General features: G+C 37.4%; 1 protein-coding gene across 5 annotated transcripts in view; it reads left to right on the top strand.

The window, feature by feature from the left end:
• Positions 1-22670, top strand: part of msraa (methionine sulfoxide reductase Aa) — a 96655-nt gene that overhangs the window by 36687 nt on the left and 37298 nt on the right. For 4 of the 5 annotated variants that reach the window (XM_034004746.3, XM_034004745.3, XM_034004743.3 and 1 more), the window contains 3 exons: positions 13573-13641; positions 15681-15800; positions 20971-21075. In XM_034004746.3, coding sequence (XP_033860637.1) covers positions 13629-13641; positions 15681-15800; positions 20971-21075 — 238 coding nt within the window. In that variant the 5' untranslated portion in view covers positions 13573-13628. The remainder of the gene's footprint in view (positions 1-13572; positions 13642-15680; positions 15801-20970; positions 21076-22670) is intronic. The other variant, XM_059023662.1, reaches the window with a different exon arrangement.

The raw sequence follows: 22670 nt of genomic DNA, 5'->3' as shown, positions 1-22670 counted from the left end.
TCATTTATTTATTAAAGAAAGTTATGCAACACCCAATGCCCCTGTGTGAAAAAGTAATCGCCCCCTTAGACTCAATGACTGGTTATTGTTATTATTATTATTTATTTCTTAGCAGACGCCCTTATCCAGGGCGACTTACAGTTGTTACAAGATATCACATTATACAGATATCACATTATTTTTACATACAATTACCCATTTATACAGTTGGGTTTTTACTGGATCAATCTAGGTAAAGTACCTTGCTCAAGGGTACAACAGCAGTTCCCCCCATTGGGGATTGAACCCACAACCCTCCGGTCAAGAGTCCAGAGCCCTAACCACTACTCCACACTGCTGCCCACTAGTTACGCAACCTTTAGCAGCAACCCGGGATAATTCTTGTTGCTCTTCTTTGCACTCTTTCTAAAGCAGCAATATCCTTTTTGTAACGAGGTGACCAGAACACAATATTCTAGGTGAGGTCTTACTAATGCAATGTAAAGTTTTAACATTACTTCCCTTGATTTAAATTCAACACTTCTCACAATATACCCGAGCATCTTGTTGGCCTTTTTTATAGCTTCCCCACATTGTCTAGATGAAGACATTTCTGAGTCAACATAAACTCCTAGGTCTTTTTCATAGATTCCTTCTTCAATTTCAGTATCCCCCATATGATATTTATAATGCACATTTGTATTGCCTGCATGCAGTACCTTACACTTTTCTCTATTAAATGTAATTTGCCATGTGTCTGCCCAGTTCTGAATGCTGTCTAGATCATTTTGAATGACCTTTGGTGCTGTAACAGTGTTTGCCACTCCTCCTATTTTTGTGTCGTCTGCAAATTTAACAAGTTTGCTTATTATACCAGAATCTAAATCATGAATGTATATTAGGAATAGCAGAGGACCTAATACTGATCCCTGTGGTACACCACTGGTTACCTCATTCCATTTTGAGGTTTCGCCTCTAATCAGTACTTTCTGTTTTCTACATGTTAACCACTCCCTAATCCATGTGCATGCATTTCCTTGAATCCCTATTGCGTTCAGTTTGAGAATTAATCTTTTATGTAGGACTTTGTCAAAAGCTTTCTGGAAATCTAAACAAACCATGTTGTATGCTTTGCAATTATACATTGTCGATGTTGCATCCTCAAAAAAATCAAGCAGGTTAGTTAGACACGATCTCCCTTTCCTAAAACCATGCTGACTGTCTCCCAGGATATTGTTCCCATATAGGTAATTTTCCATTTTGGATCTTATTATAGTTTCCATAAGTTTACATATAATAGAAGTCAGGCTTATTGGTCTGTAGTTACCTGGTTCGGTTTTGTCTCCATCTTTGTGGATCGGTATTACGTTTTCAATTTTCCAGTCTGTCGGTACAACCCCTGTGTCAAAAGACTGTTGCATGATTTTGTAAATAACTTCTTTCATTTCTTTGAGTACTATTGGGAGGATCTCATCTGGCCCAGGGGATTTGTTTATTTTAAGAGCTCCTAGTCCCTTTAACACTTCTGCCTCTGTTATTTAAAACTGGATAGGAACAGGTCCTCCTTTGTAAAAACCTGTGAAAAGTAATCATTTAATATATTTGCTATGTTTTTTCTTCGTCTATGATTTTGCCATTTGTGTCTCTTAAACATTTAACCCCCTCTTTGAATGTTCTCTTGCTGTTATAATATTGGAAAAACATTTTGGAATTGGTTTTAGCCCCCTTAGCAATATTGATTTCTCTCTCTCTCTCTTGGCCTTTCTAACTTCCTTTTTGACTTGTGTTTGCAGTTCCAAGTACTCTTTCTGTGTATTTTGTTTCTGGTCCATTTTAAACGCTCTGTAAGTGCCTTTTTTCGCTGAATATTTTTTTTCTATTAAACTATTTTGGCCATTTTGTTTTAGATTTAGATTTGTCTACTTTTGGGATGTAATTGTTTTGCGCCTCTAGTCCTACATTTTTAAAAAACAGCCATCCTGTTTCAATTCAGGACCTGCCACAACATCTCAATGGGGTTTAGGTCTGGACTTTGACAAGGCCATTCCAAAACTTTAAATTTCTTGTTCTTCAACCATTCTGATGTAGACTTGCTTGTGTGTTTCGGATCATTGTCTTGCTGCATGACCCAGCTGCGCTTCAGCTTCAGCTCACGGACAGATGGCCTGACATTCTCCTGTAGAATTCTCTGATACAGAACAGAATTCATGGTTCCTTCAATGGTGGCAAGGCATCCAGGTCCTGATGCAGCAAAGCATCCCCAAAACATGACACTACCACCACCATGCTTGACTGTTGGTATGAGGTTCTTACTGTGGAATGCAGTGTTTGGTTTTCGCCAGACATAACGGGGCCCATGTCGGCCAAAAAGTTCCACTTTTGACTCATCTGTCCATAGAACATTGTTCTCGAACTCTTGAGGATCATCCAGGTGCTTTTTGGCAAACTTGAGACGAGCATTCATGTTCTTCTTAGTGAGCAATGGTTTACGCCTTGCTACTCTGCCATGAATCCCATTTTTGTCCAGTGTCTTTCTGATGGTGGAGTCATGAACACTGACCTTAGCCGAGGCAAGAGAGGCCTGCAGACCCCTGGATGTTGTTCTAGGGTTCTTTGTGACTTCCTGGATGATTTTACGCCTTGCTCTTGGAGAGATTTTGGCAGGACGGCCATTCCTTGGAAGATTCACTACTGTCCCAAACTTTCTCCATTTGGACAATATGGCTCTGACTGTGGTTCGGTGGAGCCCCAGAGCCTTAGAAATGGCTTTGTAACCGTTTCCAGACTGATAGGCATCAACATCTTTTTTCCAGAGATCTTCAGGAATGTCTTTTGTTCGTGGCATGATGTGCACCTAGAACCTGTGTGCTGACAACTTCACTCTGATGGTAAGGGCCAAAGTTAGTTAGATTTATATTGGGCAGGGCTGGCCCAAATCAGGCCTGGTTGTTAACCAAAGTACTCAAACAGCTGACCCTAATTATCCCTTTAATTGGGTTGAGTTAACTAGGGGGGGCAATAACTTTTCCACACCTGAAGATTGCATGTTTGATTACCTTGCACACCAAACAAATGAAAGAAGCACCAAACATTGGTATCATTTTTTCTCTCAGACTCCCTCTGTATACTACTACAACCCACAAAAAAACTTGACCAAATACAATGTGAAAAATGTGCAAAAATACAGAAAATCAGACAGGGGCAAATATTTTTTCACTGCACTGTATATGGTATCTACTACTATTACTGATGCTGCTTTTTAATTTTCTATTGAGCTGCTTAGTCCAGTGACTGTCCACCCAGTCACACTCAGATTACTCTATTCTGAATTCATGTACCCCCTGTTTTATGTGATTGTTTATGTTTATACAGAGTTTTAACAAATCCAACAAACTGATGTTTTTCAAATATTCTGACAAGGTTTGGTACGAATCCCAAGTGGAAAGGATAACTGTGAGCAGCCCAGGCATATAGCCAAATAAATAAGTGGTAGAATACTAGGATTGTTACAACCAACTGTCCTGTTTTGATCTGTTGTATGCAGTGCTTCCAACCTGAACTAAGCTGACAACTACAAATAAGACACACAGAAAACCATTCTGAAGGTGACAGGAAAATACATGTTTGGCACAAAACAAGAAATGCCTCAAAGGATTAGTGCCACTTAGATTGGCTTCCTGAGCTATACTTTCATGTGGAACAGCATAGCGATATTTTGGAGTCGGATGGTTGGCTGAGAAACAGAGATGAAATTTGGACATTGAGCAGCTCTAATAAAATGTGAAATAAAGGGTCAAGGCCAGACAGCAAGCTAACACTAGATGTTTCGGTAAGCCTATTGCTGAAAAATGGGCCATGCTGAGTGTAGAACTGAGCCAGCACTAGAGTACCTGTTGTGCATACATCTGTTCCAGACAGCTGGAAGTGACATAAGAAGACATACTTCATTTTATGTCATACGTTTTTTTTATCCTTATGGTAACTATGTAGTGATTTTACAAAACTCAACACAAACCTGCAGTATCTCTCTTTTCTGTGAATAACAGTAACTGTAGCAATACAGTACGTTAAAGTTCTGTGGCAATTTAAAGGAAACTTGCAAAGAACATTTTAAATGGGAAGATGTTGTGCTGCATTACATTTTATAAGAAAACCATTACATAGTTGTATTAGTAGATCATTCTCAATGTCTTTTTTTATCATTTTGTTCCATCTCTAGTTGGAATGCATTCATCTTACTTTACTCTCTTCCATCAATCTGCAACAATAAATCAAACTGCAAGGTGGTGTTGAAATATCAGTGCTGATAACTTGCACATGGGTCTTGTAGCTGCGCATGATTGTGATTCATGCGCCTGGTAATAACAGTAATCAGCTCGCTGTTAAAGACATGGCTTCCAATTTCCATCCATTCTCCCCTTCGCTGAAATGTCATAGTAGGGTGATTAGGGTAATCATCCTACAACATGCTCCACCAGGATTTGAGTTTCTGAAGGGACGTGTTGGGATGAGGGGCTGGGTTTCAAATCAGTAGTGTTTTTTTAAGCCTGAACAATTAATTAGTTTATTAGTGTGGGGAGGCAGGGGCATCTGTTTCTGTGTCTGAGGGCTTAGTGTTAATGTAATCCATGAAACATCAATTTCCTTTCTTGGCATTTCTAGATACTGGTTACTGTTCATTATTAAAAATATTTTTTAAAATTATTTTTCAAAATCAGTAGCTAAACATTTTTTTTAATTAAAAAAAATAAACTTTTTACATGGGTTGGACAAAAATAATATAAAGACCTGTCAATAGGGTGCCACTATGGGCAGCCAGGATGACACTGCAGGGAAGGCAATAAGACGGTTATTGTAGTTTCACCCATTCCAGGTTTTAATACGAGCTTGATCAGCCACAGTGTATACTGTAGGTAACAAGCTCAGGTGTGTCTTGTTAAACTCATAGTAAAACGAGGAAAGGATCAAACTGCTATACAGTGGGAGCCCTGCACTGATTCAGTGTGACTTGTCAGCATGGTATTTACAGTAAATGGTTCTGGAGGTATATATGTAACTATTAGTTCATCTGTCTGTACAAAAACCTAACAACCGAGTGTCTACTACCAGTCCTTTGTCAGGTTGCATGACTGACACTGACTAGCAACAGGAAAATAAAGCTTTTATATATTACAGAATGCATTCTGTGTATACAAAACCCATGTACCTCTGCAATGTTAGATATATTATTTTGTGTGTGCTTGTTATTATTCTCTCGCATTTTGTGCTGCAATATTTAGCTGCTTCTTGTTAAGAGAGCTTTTTTGAGCTCCTTTGATAAGGGAGAATAATGAGGCTGCTCACTATAAAGGGCCACTCACAACTGTAAGGCACCTTTCTTTTTTAAAGAAAAAGGCACAGCACTTTAATTATGTGAATATTAGGGTGACCTACTAAAACTCTTACAGAGCACACAGACTGTGCCTCCTGCTTGGTCATTCCTACTGAGGAGCAGAGGTCAGAAGGTTACTTGGAAAGCTCTTCTCTTTGGCAAATCTATAATCAATTGCATACAATACATATAAATATTACAACAGAGTGTGCAAGTGTGCAATATAAAAGAACCATATAGATGTGGAGTAATTATCAGATAGGACGTTTCATATATACACGCCATTGTTTTGATAGCATAATTATTATTGTGTTGTTGCTGTATAGAATTGTATTACCTTTTTATTTGAAAGGAGATTTTAACTTTAAAACCATGCAACCATTACATGTGCACCATCCATTAGCAATTCCAGGTATTTGGATTAATGGATTAAAACAAATACCAGTTTTTCTTCTCCCTCCTGCTGGCCCCATTACTGCTCTCATCATCACATGAACTGGAGATACTCCATGCAAGAATCAATAATAACTTGTTCAGTCCCATCTTCCTACAAAGCAGTTTCAAGTCTGAGATGATTGATACTTGACTGTTTTAACCAGAGGACAGATCCCAACTTATATGTTGTTTTAGGTGAGGAATACTATATGTCATTTGAAAGACTGTGCCGGTTGACCAACTCCAGTTCCCAGTTTATACCAAGTTACCTTAATGGGCATGTGGTTTTGGTTATATGGGTGGAATCAGAGATTAGGATTTCCTCGTAGAGCTTAAAAACATCCACACTGATGTGTGATACATTATGTATAACTATAACTCTATAACTGCATTATATATTACAACATCAGCACAGCATCCTCATACATTTCTGTCTAACATTTGAAAAAAAAAAGTATGGATTCTGTGTCAAAGTAGTACATTTATTATAAAACAAGGCTGTTATTTTAAAGCAAATTGCATGAGATGACGGGGTCTATAAGGCTGAGCTGAGCATTAATGGGACCACCTCATTTATCACTGTCAGATGGGCAGAGAGATAGAAAGAGAGAGCAAGAAGCGACAGAGTATCCCTGCTCATCTGCTGCTTGCCTGCTTGCTGTGACTCACATGGCCTGAAGGCAAGATCTTCTGAATTTGTAAGGGGGGAGGTGCGGGCCAGAGATACCATGTCACCCACTGCACTGCTTCATGCCTCCAGATCGGGATGCTTTAACAATCAAAATATGCAGCTCTCTGCCAACATGTTTTTGAAACAAATAAGAGCAAAATATTTTTGCAGTATAGTTTAGTCACTTTTAAAAACAAAATGGAATGTCCCCTCCATCCCGCCTCCACCACACACACATCTTAATAAACTCAATTATTTTCCAAAACCTGTTACTGTAGATACTTAAGGAGAACAGAGCAAAGTGGATCAATCAATGAAAGTGTTTTTAAAATGGGCTTTCTGCAACTTTACATGTTGAATTCAGTTCATTCAACAGCAGGATCTGTCCATCCCTTAGGCAGTGAAGGGAGTCTATACACACAAAAACTTGTTCATGGTGAGCGTGTTCATTGTTCACCGCAAAGAAAGGAAGCATACCACAATAGTTGGCACAAGACACAGCTTGAGAAAGGGGTTGGTGCTGTGGTCAAAAGCCTAAGCCCATTTGCTCAGAATATTATTAATGTCCCCTCTTGTATGAAAGGCTATTTAATAATCAAATTAGGGTTTGTTAGGGGAAAAGGGGACTGCAGAACAACCCACCCTCATGCACAAAAGCTGGAGCAGTGCCCGAAAGTCTTTGTCTGTCAGAGATTTCATTCAAATTGCCTTTGTTCCTTTCGTTGCCTTCCTCTTGCAGGGCTCACACCAACAGCATGATCAGAACTCAAAAGGCCCTTCAGTTTGATTGTGTGATATGTGGAACATGGTGATTTGGCCGCATTCCTCCTTTCCTGCTATGCTGCCCAGGGTATTGTGTTTCCTCTGCTGTTCTGCAGCACAGAGGCTCAGCAAGAGGCTGTTTACAAGAGGCCTGGTTCAATTTGCCTGTTTGTAATGTTTGCTTGTGGCTGTATGGGTGCCAGTGTGAACATGGTGTTGCATCTAAGTGTCATGTCCCGTATAACAATTCCACTAGAAACTAGCCACCAGCTGTAACTATCCTTAACTTTCTTGAAAAAAAAATCCCTGCACTCCCCATCACCTGGCACTGCCAATTGTATTTGTAGATTCTTCATTTTGTTGGATAATATGAGCAGTAAACCTGAAAGTACCCTTCTAGCTGGTCACTATTTTAAAAGCCACTTTCAACATCTTTTTTACACTGCATGTGTAATATGCACTTGGAGTTGCCTAGCAACAGCAAGTGAGCGGATTTGCTTAAACATGGTTGCTCTCATTGCAGACTGTGTGTTGTGTGTGAGTGTGTGCGCATTTATCATGTAAATACACGTAATACATAGAAGAATTATATATATTATATTATATTATATATAATTATAGAGATGGAAAGTTTAAAATGTACAGAAACTAATTTATTATTAAGGTTCAGCACTTTTTGGACAATATGGCCTTCTTCCACTGAATGCAGTGCAGTAGTTGTTGATTTTCAAATTATTGTTATGAATCGTGGCATCAGGAAATGTTTTGGTTACAGCAGAATGTTCCTCTCAAGTGGTTACAAAGTCCTGGATTTTGTTAACCATCTGTATTGCAAAGTCTCAGAGGCAGTCTGTAGGTACTGTCTTATGTGCACTGGACAACAATTTAGTTCAAACAAAAACCTGGAGTGTTGGGGGTACTTGAGTACCAGGGATGAAACCCTGTATTTTAACATCCTTATATTTTATCAGCCATTTTAAAGCAATGTAGCACACATAACACATCATGTCAAGTCAGTGAGCAGTTGTGTACACTGCTGCAGTCATGTAAAATTGCCAGATCAGGGAATCCAAGGGTTAAAATATGAAGAAAAGATTGAATAATGGCCTTGGAGGATGGAGGAGAGGTGAGCCAGGTTTGCAATGGGAGATGTGTAACACCTAATAGTGCAGTTCCCGGCAAAACTGTCTGCTCTGTAGCACAATGAAATAGGCTGCAGAAAAGCAGTGTGAAGTGGAAAGCAGTGAAAAAAGCTCTTTGCGATTTGGTGCCAGAAACAATAAGTTTAGGTAGAGCAGTCATTTAATTTTTTAAATAAGGAGAACTGAAGTGGTCATGTGACTTTCTAGAGCTGACTTAAATAGAGCATTACTAACTAGTGGAGTCTTTGTATGGGGCTTGCTGGCCTTTAAAGATAAAGAGGGTGCCAATGCATATCAGGGGATGGTCTTGAATATTCTTATTGTTCAGATAGATTTTTGGGGTTATTTAAGACATCAGTACTCAGTAGATGTCCTAGTTAGCTGAAAGAAGTGGAAGAATCCTGTTAGGGAAACAGGCCAGATAGCTGGAAGCAGTCAAGATAAGCAGATACAGGAATTACCCACTCTTTTTACCTAAATGAAATCATTTAACATTGATAAATAGAGCCAGTGTTTTGGGGAAATTAAACAAGAATTCCAAGACTTCACATATTGGTAATTTCAGATATACATTTGTACAAACAACATGAACAATATGTAAAACCTTTATTGTAAAATGTTTTAGAATCATACTGCAGGCTACTGTTTAAAAAAGGACAGGGAACTTAGTAAACAAATCATAGCAGAGATTTCAGATAGTCAGCATTACAAACACTAGCAGTTTTCACATAAACACTTGTTTTGTTAAAAAGTGGTACATTACAAACTTTACAGTGGAGGATAAATGTAGTCAGTCTGTCTCATTCAGCTCTAATTCAATCAATCATGTTCCTCTAAACCACAGATCTTCAGGCTTATTATTATTATTATTTATTTCTTAGCAGACGCCCTTTTCCAGGGCGACTTACAATTGTTACAAGATATCACATTACACATTATTTCACATTATACAGATATCACATTATTTTACATACAATTACCCATTTATACAATTGGGTTTTTACTGGAGCAATCTAGGTAAAGTACCTTGCTCAAGGGTACAGCAGCAGTGTCCCCCACCTGGGATTGAACCAACGACCCTCCGGTCAAGAGTCCAGAGCCCTAACCACTGCTCCACACTGCTGCCCTTAACCATGTCTGCCCCATAGGAGAGTTGTGGAATCTGATCACACAGCACACACGTGGGGACAGAAAAGCCTTGCTATAGTCCGAAACACACCTACAGCTTTAATCTTAGTTTATAGCGATTTATGTTTTTGGATCTTGTTTTGCTTTATTATTGTTAATTATTAATTGAAGTTTTTTTTTTTTCAGTATCATATTTAACTTAATAAATTATTATTATAAGTAATATCGGAAATGTAGGGTAATTTCAGAGCAAACCGCTGCAATTTCAGCAGTTTCCAGTAAAAAACTGTCCCTGTTGATAAATAAGAGAAAGATAGCCATTGTTCTTGTTCAATCATAGTTAAAACAACACTGAACATTGCATAGTAATAAACTTGTTTCTTACTGTTGCAACTTATTGTAGGGTATTTATTCACTGACTGGCCAAAGAATCAGAGATGACTTGCTGCCGAAGCCCACGATGTGTAACACACAGAGTGGAGACAGGTGTGTCTTGTCCAATGTAGCACACGTCAGTGGGCTTGATCTGTCATGAGAACAGAGTTTCTGGTGTTTTTTTTTTTTTTTGCAAATATTGTTGTTTCAGGAACACCCTGGATGCACACGTTGGCCAATGCAGATCATGCCCCACTGAGATACAAAAATCCCCTGATAGAGGTATATACAGTATACTCTATACTCACCGTATGTTCCCCAAGGCATTTGCCTTAATACAGGATGGTTTTGCTAAAAATAATGTTGGTGTATTTCATACAGGGATGAGAATAAGTAGATAGAGTGCTGCTACAGCAGCCAAGGAATGTCAGATTTTATATACCAGAGTTTATTTATAGGCTAAACTGTGCCATTTAAAAAGGCAGAAAAGCAATCTGTAGTGCAGGGAATTATTTTTGTTGTGGTCCCATGACAATTGTAAGCTCTGCTCATCACACAAGTCTATTGGTCTAGGCTCTCCTACAGCACAGCCTTACAGATCATCCAGTCTTTTTTTCTATCCAGTTTATTCTCACAGTGTATTGTCATAGCATCCTTTTCCCTCTTTTCTCATGTGCCACTGCCTCAGCAGGCCTGCACAAAGAGATGACAGCCTGTTCTAATTTTACCTTTTAATATTCTACTTTGACTCATTGCCTCTCTCCACTGACATTTACATTTAAATTGATTATCTGACAGTGGTTGATGCAACTGCATTAATGAATATGCTTATGTTTTCTGATAGGTGGTAATTTCTGTGCTTGCAAGGAAATAATCAAAGTTGAACGATTTGGTTGGTGGGCATTAGTGATCGTAATCAAAGCAGGGCTAGATTTAGCAATCCCTTTCATGCACTGTTGGAAGGGGCAGTGTTTGGCCTTTTCTCCTTGGTCTCTATAGGGTTTTTTTTAGCACCTGAACACTCTTTCATGTGATGAAATAAAAAGTAAATTGCCATCCTTATGCACTTTTTTTAAAATCTCTAATCTTCAGATACCTACTACACTAAGCAACTGGGCTCTGTTCTCTTTGGTTTTATTAACAAAATGTCAGTCATGCACTAAACTGGACCTCTTTAAGGCCCACCAACTAACAGCTAACTTCTCTAGGCCTTAATGTGTTGAACAGTTGTTCACATGGCACATGACATTCAGTAGTACGGCTCCTTTGCGTAGCAACTTTTTCCTTTACTCTGAGGTGAGGCACAGAACCTGTTCAGTCATGGAATACTTTTGACCATGTCATAGGCTAAACTGATTCCAAAAACAGGAGTTTACCACAATGTTTCCCATGGTTGTACTATGCATTTACCATTGTTTACCTGGGCTTACCATGTTTATTAAAATGTTTTACCACAACTCGCTATTCTTTACTATGCTTACTTGTACTTTACAATGCTTTCACTATGCTTTTGTAAAATTTGTTATGCTTTTAATATGGTAAATCTTTATAACTGTGATTCCAAGAAACATTCTATCTTACCGTAAAGTGTGGAGTTATTGATGTGACATTGCAAACTTTTTACTTAACGTTCCATGAACATTTGTGAGACATTTATTTGGGCTCGGTATGTCAAGCTACCTTAATGTTTAAAATGTGCAAATGAAAAGATAGTGCTTTAGCGTTAGATGCTATATTCATAATTGTGCTAACAGATACTGTAAATCATATGAAATATCTTTACTTTTTAAAACATTACAGCAGAAATACATCTAAACAATCTTTTTTCAATTCAATTCATATATTTATACAATATATATAACTACGATAGTAGCTGTATTTATTATAGCGACTACACTTTACCCCCATCTTGCAATGTGCAAATCATAATTTAGGAGGGTTGCATATAAGAGATTGTGATACAACTTGCTAAAGACCTTATCTAGCTAAATTATTAAGTGTGCCATAATTAATATTTTGCTTTGATACAATTTTATCATCACTGTACAGTTTTATTGTATTAATTTTCCTTATTATTATTATTTATTTCTTAGCAGACGCCCTTATCCAGGGCGACTTACAATTGTTACAAGATATCACATTATACATTATTTCACATTATACAGATATCACATTATTTTTACATACAATTACCCATTTATACAGTTGGGTTTTTACTGGAGCAATCTAGGTGAAGTACCTTGCTCAAGGGTACAACAGCAGTGTCCCCCACTGGGGATTGAACCCACAACCCTCCGGTCAAGAGTCCAGAGCCCTAACCACTACTCCACACTGCTGCCCTTATAATTGCTTTTGCGTATTATATGTGTCCATGTGTGTGGTGCTCATTACAGTGAAGGATGTCAGTGCACTGATAATTGAGAGCTTTCAGCCATCGCATAGGCAGTGAGAATACAGGACTCACCCTTGACTTTTCCATCACTTCCACCACACAACAATAGAGAAGCCTCTGCTGCTTTATATTCTGTCCCTTTGATCCCCCTTGGTGTGTATCAAGCCCAATCCAACTGGTATAATACAGCAGAATATGCATTGGCGAGAAGCTCATAGATAGTATCTGGCATAACAGTACTTTAGGAAACAGACCTCAGAGACATGCACATGTGCTCAATTTTACAGGAGTTTGCATGTTTTAATAAATGTGTGTGTGTGTTGGGGGGGTGGGGGGTATCATGTCCAACTTGCCTAAGTAAGAGTAAACTGCTGGTAATAAAACCCTTTTTTTATTTGTTTTAGATTTAGGGTGTTTATTAAATCTAGGGTAAAGTAGGGAGTAGTTTGTGGGTTTGTGTTGCATTACAGTAATCCAAGATAGCAAACCAATCATTCTCCTGCAATGATCACCAGTTCATTTGAATCCATAATTCAGACATTTACGCTAACAGCTCCATGAGAAAAATAAATAAAACTGAAGCTTTGCACCTAGTTCTCCAGAGAAGCAACTCATCCATAATGACTGTGATAGGCTTGGCTGAGCCCAGATGTTGATCTCAGCCCAATGTATTCTAATCTGTATGCTGTCACAGTCTGAATTTTAACAAACAATACGTGCTTGATAATGAAAGAATAAGCACTTGCTTACTGTACTTGCAAAATTAAACCCTTTCCTGTCCTAATATAATTGGCACAATACTGACACTGATAACACTGTGTGAAAAGAACCACTGCACAAACATCCTGTGGAAGTTCTTACTAAAAGGGGATTTGATTCTGGAGGCAGGATCCACATTAATAGCCCTACTGATTTCCAAAAAGGTTCAATCATGCATATTAATACGTATATAGCAAATTATATTGTAAAAAATATGATTTCTGTGTTGTGTTTTCAAGGTTAAACAGTGAATCTGCTTAATAGAATAATTGTATAATTTAATTAACTGCATATTGTAATTAAAAACAAAAAAACAGCCTTTGCTGTTCCACGTTTACAAAATGTAGTGTTTTATTTATTCAAAATGGAGGTATACAAACTTATTGACATGTTGTGTGTGTTTTTTGGTTTAATATAGATTTAAAAATTGTCAGAATGACCCAGTTACAATTTAGTTTTTTGGTGTGTGTATATATATATATATATATATATATATATATATATATATATATATATATATATATATATATATATTCCTTTGGTTTCTGCTTTTTTCTAGAAAAGCATCACGCTAATGGAAACAAGACTGTGGAGCCGTTCCCTGAGGGACTGCAGATGGCCATGTTTGGTAAGCGATCCGTACTGAAAGAGGGATTCTGACAGCAGGAGGTTTGGCGTAATTAGTCCTCGTCCCCGTCCCCCGTTACATATAAAGGTTAAAAAAAAGAAGCACAAAAAAGGGGGAAATGAATTGCAGTTGATGATAACAGTCTCATTATTAAAATGCAGTAGTTCACCTGTTTCTGTTTTTTTTACCCATGATTCAAGCCAAACAATGAATCATTCCAGACAGGAATTGAAGCTTTTATGAAGGTCTTCTTTCTACACAATATATTTTATTTTAAAGTTGCTCATTAATTTCTGTGCTATGTGTCTTTTCCGAGTGTGTTTAACCCTGTCAACTTGATATCATAATATTCTTTATAATTGACATTAATTGAACAAACTGGTCACACGGCAAGATATAGGTTAAATGATATGCACCCGTACAGAGCTGTAACTGGGTATTTTAGCGCCCGGGGCGAGCATGAATATTTGCAGCAGTTTTTTTTATTTTTTATTTTTTATTATAGGAGTTAGGATATGTATATGTATAATGATATATAATATGTATTGTATGTTGATATCAGTACTGCCTATTTTTCTTTTTTTTTTTTGTAAATTTGTATTGTTAATAAAATTTTTTAAAAAAATTAAGAAATAATAAAAATAATGAGCACACACTCGAACTGTCGGACGCTGGGTAACTGTTTTGCTGCAGTCGTATTTAACCCTTTTGCCTATGCAGAATGACCATAATTAGGCATGAATATGGCAACTTTCTGTTTTAGCGCTTGTAGTTTGGTAACCGTAAATCAGAAATTAAAACCCAATATATCAACAGAAAGGCATTAAGTAGATCTTTCCATAATATATTTGTTGTGGGACGTATTATATTTTCACCTTTGTCCAAGCGATATACAAAAATAATTGTTATTTTACAAGGATTTCAAATCAGAAATCAGAATTGAAATAGCTCGTTCAGTTGCAGAGATACACAAGGTTTTGTGATGCATGTATTTTTCAAAAAAGAGCCAACATGGCGAATGCAGACCAGCTGTAAGACAACTGAAACTGGAAACATAATGTTATCCTGCCACACAAGATGTTGAGTATTTATATATTTATATTTTTTCGAAAAGAAACTTGCGAATACTGTATTGGTAAAATAAATAAATAAATAAATAAATAAATAAATAAATAAAGACGACTAGTTTTTCCCAGTTTTAGCTTTCATATGAGTAGATCAGCACTTTTGGACATGTGGAACGGGAGATACAGACGTTTGAAATAGTTAAGTGCCAATACCATTCCCCGTTGAACGCGGCTGTAATGGAGGTGTGTCCCACCACCCACAGGCCTAAACCAATTACATGGGGACATTTCTTTTTTTTTTTTTTTAAACTAAGTCATTTTTCCGCCCCCCCCCCACAGCTTGCACCCTGGGCAGCTGCCCCACTCGCCCTGCCCTAGTTACGGCCCTGTACCTGTTTTTAAATACCTTTAAACACCAAGCAAATGTTGTTCTTTAACCCATTCCGGACCAAGGGTTTTTGAAGATAATTTCCCCCAGGATAACTCAGTGCAAAACACAAAAAGAAATACACTCTATTAATGTCACATATATATATGATAGTGGTCCCTAAAGGATTGAACACAATCAAATATGTGGTTGATGTGATGTTGAAAGGTGAAGAGAAGTGACATTGCTCGTGACTTAACCTTACCCAATTATTTTCACAATGGATCTGTACTGAAGGACACGGGAAGCTACGGTACAGGTTCATTAAGTAATACTTATAAGAAACTTACATTTTAAATGATATCAGACAACATTCTTTTGTGTCTAAATGTCAGTGTTTAGTCCTGAGCAGCATTTAGTCCTGAGCAGTTCATTGTTATTGCTAAATAAAGTTCTATAGCCTTCCAGTTCAAATATAAGCCTATAAAAAAGGGTGTAAAAAGTTCTGGGCAATAGACAGATAAAGTGTATGCTTTTATAATACAACTGAGTACATTCACACCTAAAATATAATGATATTGTTTCTTTTCTGTTTTGTAACAAAGGCATGGGCTGTTTCTGGGGAGCTGAGAGAAAATTCTGGACACAGAAAGGTGTCTATTCCACACAGGTGGGCTATGCTGGTGGATACACACCTAACCCATCCTATGAGGAGGTCTGTTCAGGTATGTAATCGATACAGAATAATATCAAATGTACTGACAACAATAACAAAGGGCTAATTCTTAAAAGTTATAACAATACCTGTAAAATGTTTTGGACCTTGCTATGCTGTGCTGTTTCCTATCTTCCTCTGATATAACTTACAGTACTTTTTCAGCATTCTATCCCAAAGATGATATTGTTTTGATTTGTTGGCTGGGATATAAAGACCAGTCTGAGTACTTTTTAAAACAACAACATGGTTGTAGAAAAGACATGGACTAGAAGGGACAAGGCTGTCTGCATCAGCTGTTACTGTATGCAAATCATGTAGCGATTGCACTAGCACATGTCAGGCCTGTTCATCAAGATACAGTTCATCACTGGAAATAACAACGCCACCATTTCTACAGAAACTTAGTTCAAATTTTTGTACTGTTATCATGGACGCTCCAGTAGACACCCCAGAGGGTATTAAACCTCTGCAGAAATGTTCAGAAGGGCCATAAGAATGACCTGAGTTGGTTTTTATAGTTCTATCCCCATACTTCATAAAGTTAATATTCGCTTTTAAAACAGTTAAAAGCCTAATCTGTGTCAAATTGAGGAAACAAACTAGTTAAAAAACAAAAATCTGGGATATTTGAAATATTAAAAAAGGATCATTCTTAGGGTCATTCTTATTTGGAACCCAGTTAGGAGTTCCTATGGAACCCAGTTTAAAGGTTCTAAATAAGAGCGTTGAACATTGTTTCATTGTATTCTTGAAAGATGCTCCCTTCACATTGCAGAGAAAGAGCCTACCTTCCTCAGCTGCTGCAGCTAGGTTGCGCTACTCCTTAGAGAGTGGCTGTGTTTTCTAGAGTGGAAATGGATCCAGGGTAAACAGAGGATTAATGGCTGGCAAAGTGCCTGGGGACCGGAACCACAGTAACAGGAATAATGCAGTCTTACTCATTTTAAAGGTCATAGATTTTTTTTTTTTACTTTGCTTAAGCCATTACCAAGCTTTTGATGGATCACAATGTATGCAAAGCACTATAAACACTTTTTTTTTTAAAAAAGGGGACAAACAACAATGCATTTATTATTACTTTAATTGATAATACTCACTGAACCAATTTTCTTTCAATTATGTTTATTCAATTACAAGTTTAAATCTGTGTGTTGGCAGAACACAACTTAGTGTTGCTACTAAAGTTTGCTTTAATATCTATTAATGTAAACATGTATTACTATACAGTAATAACTTTGTTTAATTTAACAAATGTACCACCAGTAAATACAGTACTAGAATCAGCAAAATAATGACAGTACTAAGAACTATATATCATACAGCTATATGAAACAGTGCACAGCTGATTGATTGAATATCATATCATTTGAATGCAGTATTAAAGCCATACCATTTGTTCAAGATTAATGGTGTAAATTATGAAAATGGGTACTGCTGTTTTGCAAAAGATGATTTAGGGACATTCTATTGTCAGGAAATATGCAGGTATTATACTTCTGAGTTCTGCTTAGCTGAGAATCTTAAAACAGATAGGGTAACAGTGGCATTTAAAATAGCTGTATCAAGTACAAAAAAGAACCACACACATTTGCAGTTCATGCTGGCAATATTACTGCTATCTTGAATAAAAAACATCTTCGTTTTAAAACAGTGATAGTACCCTTTGCAATTCACATTAGTGTACTGCATTGAGTATTATTGCCTAGATTTCATAGATGGGGACACTAATGCAAATGTGAAGATAATGTGGCAGTGGCAAATAGTTTCCAGATTTTAATTATCCAGTCATGAGAACTGTTTGCTTCATGTGCCATATAACATCCTATACAGGTCGTTCACAAAATATTGTATTGCCAAATTATTTTATTTTCCTCCTATTCTGCAGCCTCTTTCTCCCTTCCGTCCTTCCCTTTTTTTTCTAGCACATTGGATATAATTGTATTTTTTCCTAATATGTTCAAGAACCCTGCTGGAGGATTGGCACAGCTGTGGGGATTCAATAATACATGACCTGCAGGCTTCACTTCAATGTGTTTTTTTTTTTATATATATATATATATATATATATATATATATATATAATCAAGTTGTATCAAGCTGGGTTTTTTCTTTTCAGTTTCAAAACTTTTTTTTTTTTTTAAATAGTTTTATATTCTGAAAATAATAATGAACGGATGAGAGGCCAATAATATGACATGAATGTTTTCAGCTATCTATCAACTGGACCAAACTGTTATTGTAACAGGACATAAGTTTAACTGTATTTTAGTTTTAGCGGTCTATAAATTGCAGTTTAGGATTGTAAATATGTGATATTATTCATAAACAAAATTAATCGCTCTTTTATTTTCAAATGAAATGAAAATTAATTAAATCACATCTTATCACAATACGAGACATCTGCAATGTGGACACACCAGCTTTCTTTGCCACAGCAGCCTGAGAAACCACAGGAGACTCCAGCTCCTCTAAGAGTTCAACCAGTGTACTCACTCACTGCACTGCGCAAACCTGTCTTGCTCTGATAAGCAATCTCTTTTCATCATTTGAAACTACTGTATCCCAATTAAACGAAGTGACATCTCACTTAAACGACATAAACAGCATTGGGAAGAACTGTCTCCCAGAGTTCTGTCCCATTTAAGCAGAAATCCCGATTATCAGTGTCCTGATTTAAGGTGCATCCTACTGTACTATAATGAACAAATTGTTGAAATAATTATTGCGTAATAACATGGTGTTTGCTTTTCTGTTGAGTTGCTCTGACTGTGGTTTCATTGACAAATCAACGGTTTTCTGTGGATTCGCTGCTCACTGTGGATTGGTTAATCAACAATATATCTGCCCCACACGGCCTTTCTCTTCAAAGCCACACACCCGCTTTTAGTTATTTGTAGAATTAATCAATCAAAATATCAAAGGGTCACAGAAATGTTTTAAAATACAACAAATGTATTAGGCAGTGGCGTTGCTTCAAAGACCCACAGAAAAGAAAGCCTCTACTGTTTGCTCCTCAGGCATGTCTTTCTCTTGTGTTTTTTTTTTCATTAAACAGTAAGTAGCGGGGTTCCAAAAAATATAGCGTTGTATGTCCCCACGTGTTGCTACAACTATTTAAATAACATATCTGTAATTTTTCTTTTCGTTGTTAACATTCTGACAAGATTTTGCACTTATAAATTTAAACTCTCTCTAAGAGGTCTTATCAAGGTGTCTGCTTAGTGCTCAGGTTTGAGATCAGAGGTGTGTCCTCTCTCTGATCACTGCTGGTGTTATGATGCTACTCCATAGTACGCCGCAGTGTTACAAGCGCAGCACGCACACGTATGTCATCGGAGTCTATTTCAGGCAGAGCATCCTGGTCACCAAGGTGACACAGCTGAGAATTCGTCCCTGACATCCCCTCTGGTGTTGTCAGAGTTTCAGTTTCGTTGGCACTCTCCTCCTCAACTACAGAAACCCAAGCTTTTTTTTTAAATTTGAAACCAATTATTTTTTCTCATTTTCTCCCCAATTTGGAAAGCCCAATTATTTTTTTATTTGAATCCGGCTCACCGCTGCCACCCCCACACTGACTCGGTAGAGACGAAGACGGACACATGCGTCCTCCGAAACATGTGCCATCAGCCATCCGCTTCTTTTCACTGTGCAGGTCTGCCATGCAGCCACCTCAGAGCTACAGCGTACAGGCAGGCCTGCAGGCGCCCGGGCAGTCTACAAGGGTCGCTGGTGCGCGATGTTAGCCGAGGACACTCTGGCCGACCTAAGCCCTCCCCACCCAGGTGCCGCTCAGCCAATTGTGCGCCGCCCCCCTGGGAACTCCCGTCCACGGTCGACAGTGGAATAGCCTGGACTTGAACTGCGATCTCCAGGCTATAGGGCACATCCTGCACTCCACGCGGAGTACCTGTACTGGATACGCTACTATTAGCCCCTGAAACTACAGCTTTTTGAAGCAACGTTGCATTGTTTGCTGTCTAACAGATATTTTATTTACACTGAATTTTCTTGCTGACGCTCATCGCTTTTCTCTTTCCAGCCATGTTTGCTGTTGCAGTCAGTGCTGTTTTTTCAAACTGTAAATCTGACACTATGTAAAGGGATTACATAGCCAAGGTACAGTACAGGGGTAATTGCTCAGTAACGAAGTGCAAACAGCTGATTGATCGATCTGTCAAGCTTTTTACAGTAAAGTGCTGCCTTTTGTATTGGAATCTATGTGAATGGCAAGGCAACAAGGTGAAAACAGCTGATTTGTGGATTAGTAAGAGTGATTACTACAATATAAACTAGTGTGTTTGTTATTTAAATCTATGTGAATGGCACATAATTAGATCCAAACAGCTGAGTTTGCCCGAAATATACGGTGTAAACAATGCCTTTGTTATTGAAATCAATGGGAATGGCAAATAGCAAATGCTTATTTTTCTGATATAAATGGCGGTGGTAGTGGTGGATACTGTATACCGTTTTTAAGATACGAAAATGCACAGTAGTGGTATTAGTAAACTAAGCTAAAATAATACCGGTACTACAGGGAATTACCAGACATTCTGAATAGTTATTTTTAATGAATTGGTTAGAAAATGCATTACCATGTAATCACATAGTAATAACTGGGTAACTACTAATGTGTCCTACTCTTGTGGTAACTACAGGTGGAATAAGGGTGCAATTACATGGATATGACATGTGCCATAGTGTTACCATATGATTATGTCAGGTAACAAAATGCTGTTCACCAGGCCATTTCCATGTAATGGCACAGCAGTTACCAAGTATGGCCAAAATCATTGGTAATTACCTGCTTATTACAATGTCATTGCATGGCTATTCATGCCCTGTAATCTAATTCACCCTCTGTTTGTTATTGTTGTTTTTTTATTCTTCATATGCAAAGGGAGAAAGGATAATTATGCAGAAAATTTGTTTGGGTCACTTATGAACCAAAACCTTAATTACTCCTGATGCGTTTATTTTTAATAAATTATCTTTTTCCAACATTGCAATCTTAAAGAAATCTATGTGGCATTTACATGGCATTTATATAACACAATTTACAAAATAATCTCTTATTGAAATGTGGTAACACAAAACAATCCTAATATTTTAAATACTATTAAAAGGTGTTAAGCAACAAATAGAGTTGTTGTATTTACCCATTCTCTTTTCCCTAGGTAAAACTGGTCACACTGAGATAGTTCGAGTGGTGTACAATCCAGGAAAAGTCTGTTTTGAAAAGCTACTGAAGGTGTTTTGGGAGAGCCATAACCCTACACAAGGTACAGGATTTCGCTGTAATAATTGAGCTCAGTAATGTCTGATGGAAAACGTGAAAAACTGTAGCATCCAGCACAAGTCAAGCAAGGAATATTTTAACTTTTGACATACTGTTGACATATATAGAAGAATTGATGCTGTTTTGAAGGCAAAGGGTGGTCACACCAAATATTGATTTGATGTAGATTTTTCTTCTGTTCACTCACTTTGCATTTTGTTAATTGATAAATATAAACTATTAACATGTCTATTTTTGAAAGTATTCTTACTTTACAGCATTTTTTCACACCTGCCTAAAACTTTTGCACAGTACTGTATATATATATATATATATATATATATATATATATATATATATATATATATATATATATAAACAAGCCATATTATAACATTTTGTACATGTTATTGTTTGTTTCGCACTTCCCTTTAATAAGCTGCATATTTGAATTATAGGTACTGTACAGCATTGTGCAGATCTGCCACTGGAACTGGTTTTGCCATTTGCTGCTACTTGTGTTTGTACTTAATGAATGCTCAGTTAGTAAATATTCGATATTTTATGCTGAAACACCTGTCCAAAAACAGTAACTTGAAAAAGATTGAACAGTAAAAATGTGTTTTACCAGATCTTCTTCACAAAAAAAATCTTTCCTCGGCTGTTCTTCTTTACCTTCACCCCCAACACACTTTTAAACAAAGTTAGGCACCATACGAGGTGGTGAGTTTCTCCCCCTGGATGGAGCCAATAGCATCTTGAAAGGACTGCAGGATATCACAGAGCTCAGTAGCTATCTTCTCATATGGTGTGATCTTGCCTGGGAAGTGAAGCTGATCCAACACTGAGTCAGGTACATGGAGAAGGGAGCGTAGCATCTTCAATTGGCTGTTCCAGCGTGTAGCATTGGCAAGGACAAGCTTCAGAGAGGACTTCAGGATCTGTGTGGCAGTTGTAGATGTCCTAATATGTGAAATTAAATTGGCGACCTTAGCGATGACTGTGGCTCAGCAGTGGCCATAAGCTCACTGAAGGCAGCGCTATCCACAATAGAGAGAGGTCATTGGCAATGAAGTTGATGAGGCAGTTGGTGAGCCTAAGCTGACAGGGATCTGTATCCTTCCACTTCCTAGTTACCGTAAAGGAGGATGCAGGCTGAGTGGGGTTAGTATAGGATGCAGATGGTTTGTTGATAAGCTCAGTAGAGATAGAAGGATGCTTGAAAATACATAATGATCAATACAAATTACAATATAAAACATTTTATGAAAGTACATTCAATTATCTCTCTCTTAATCATTCGCTGCTGAATAATGAACACTACTGAACTACTGTATGATTATGAAAAGCTTTTTGGGGGTGAAGGTGGGGGCCTATATATATAGGTCCATCAAAACACATAAAAACACATACAAACTAACAATTCATATATATAACAGTATTAAAAATAAATAAAATGAAGACGAAACAGAATGCATTGTACAGATGATGTTTACGTTTAACAAAAACGTCTCTTGTGATGTGATGTTTTTGTTTGACAGTTTCTAAAGATTTTACAGACAAAAATGATTGATATATTAAATTGAAAGTACTAACATA

The sequence above is a fragment of the Acipenser ruthenus genome, chromosome 5, assembly GCF_902713425.1.
Source record: "Acipenser ruthenus chromosome 5, fAciRut3.2 maternal haplotype, whole genome shotgun sequence".
NCBI lineage: Eukaryota > Metazoa > Chordata > Actinopteri > Acipenseriformes > Acipenseridae > Acipenser > Acipenser ruthenus.
This window is presented reverse-complemented; position numbering and strand designations above follow the sequence as displayed.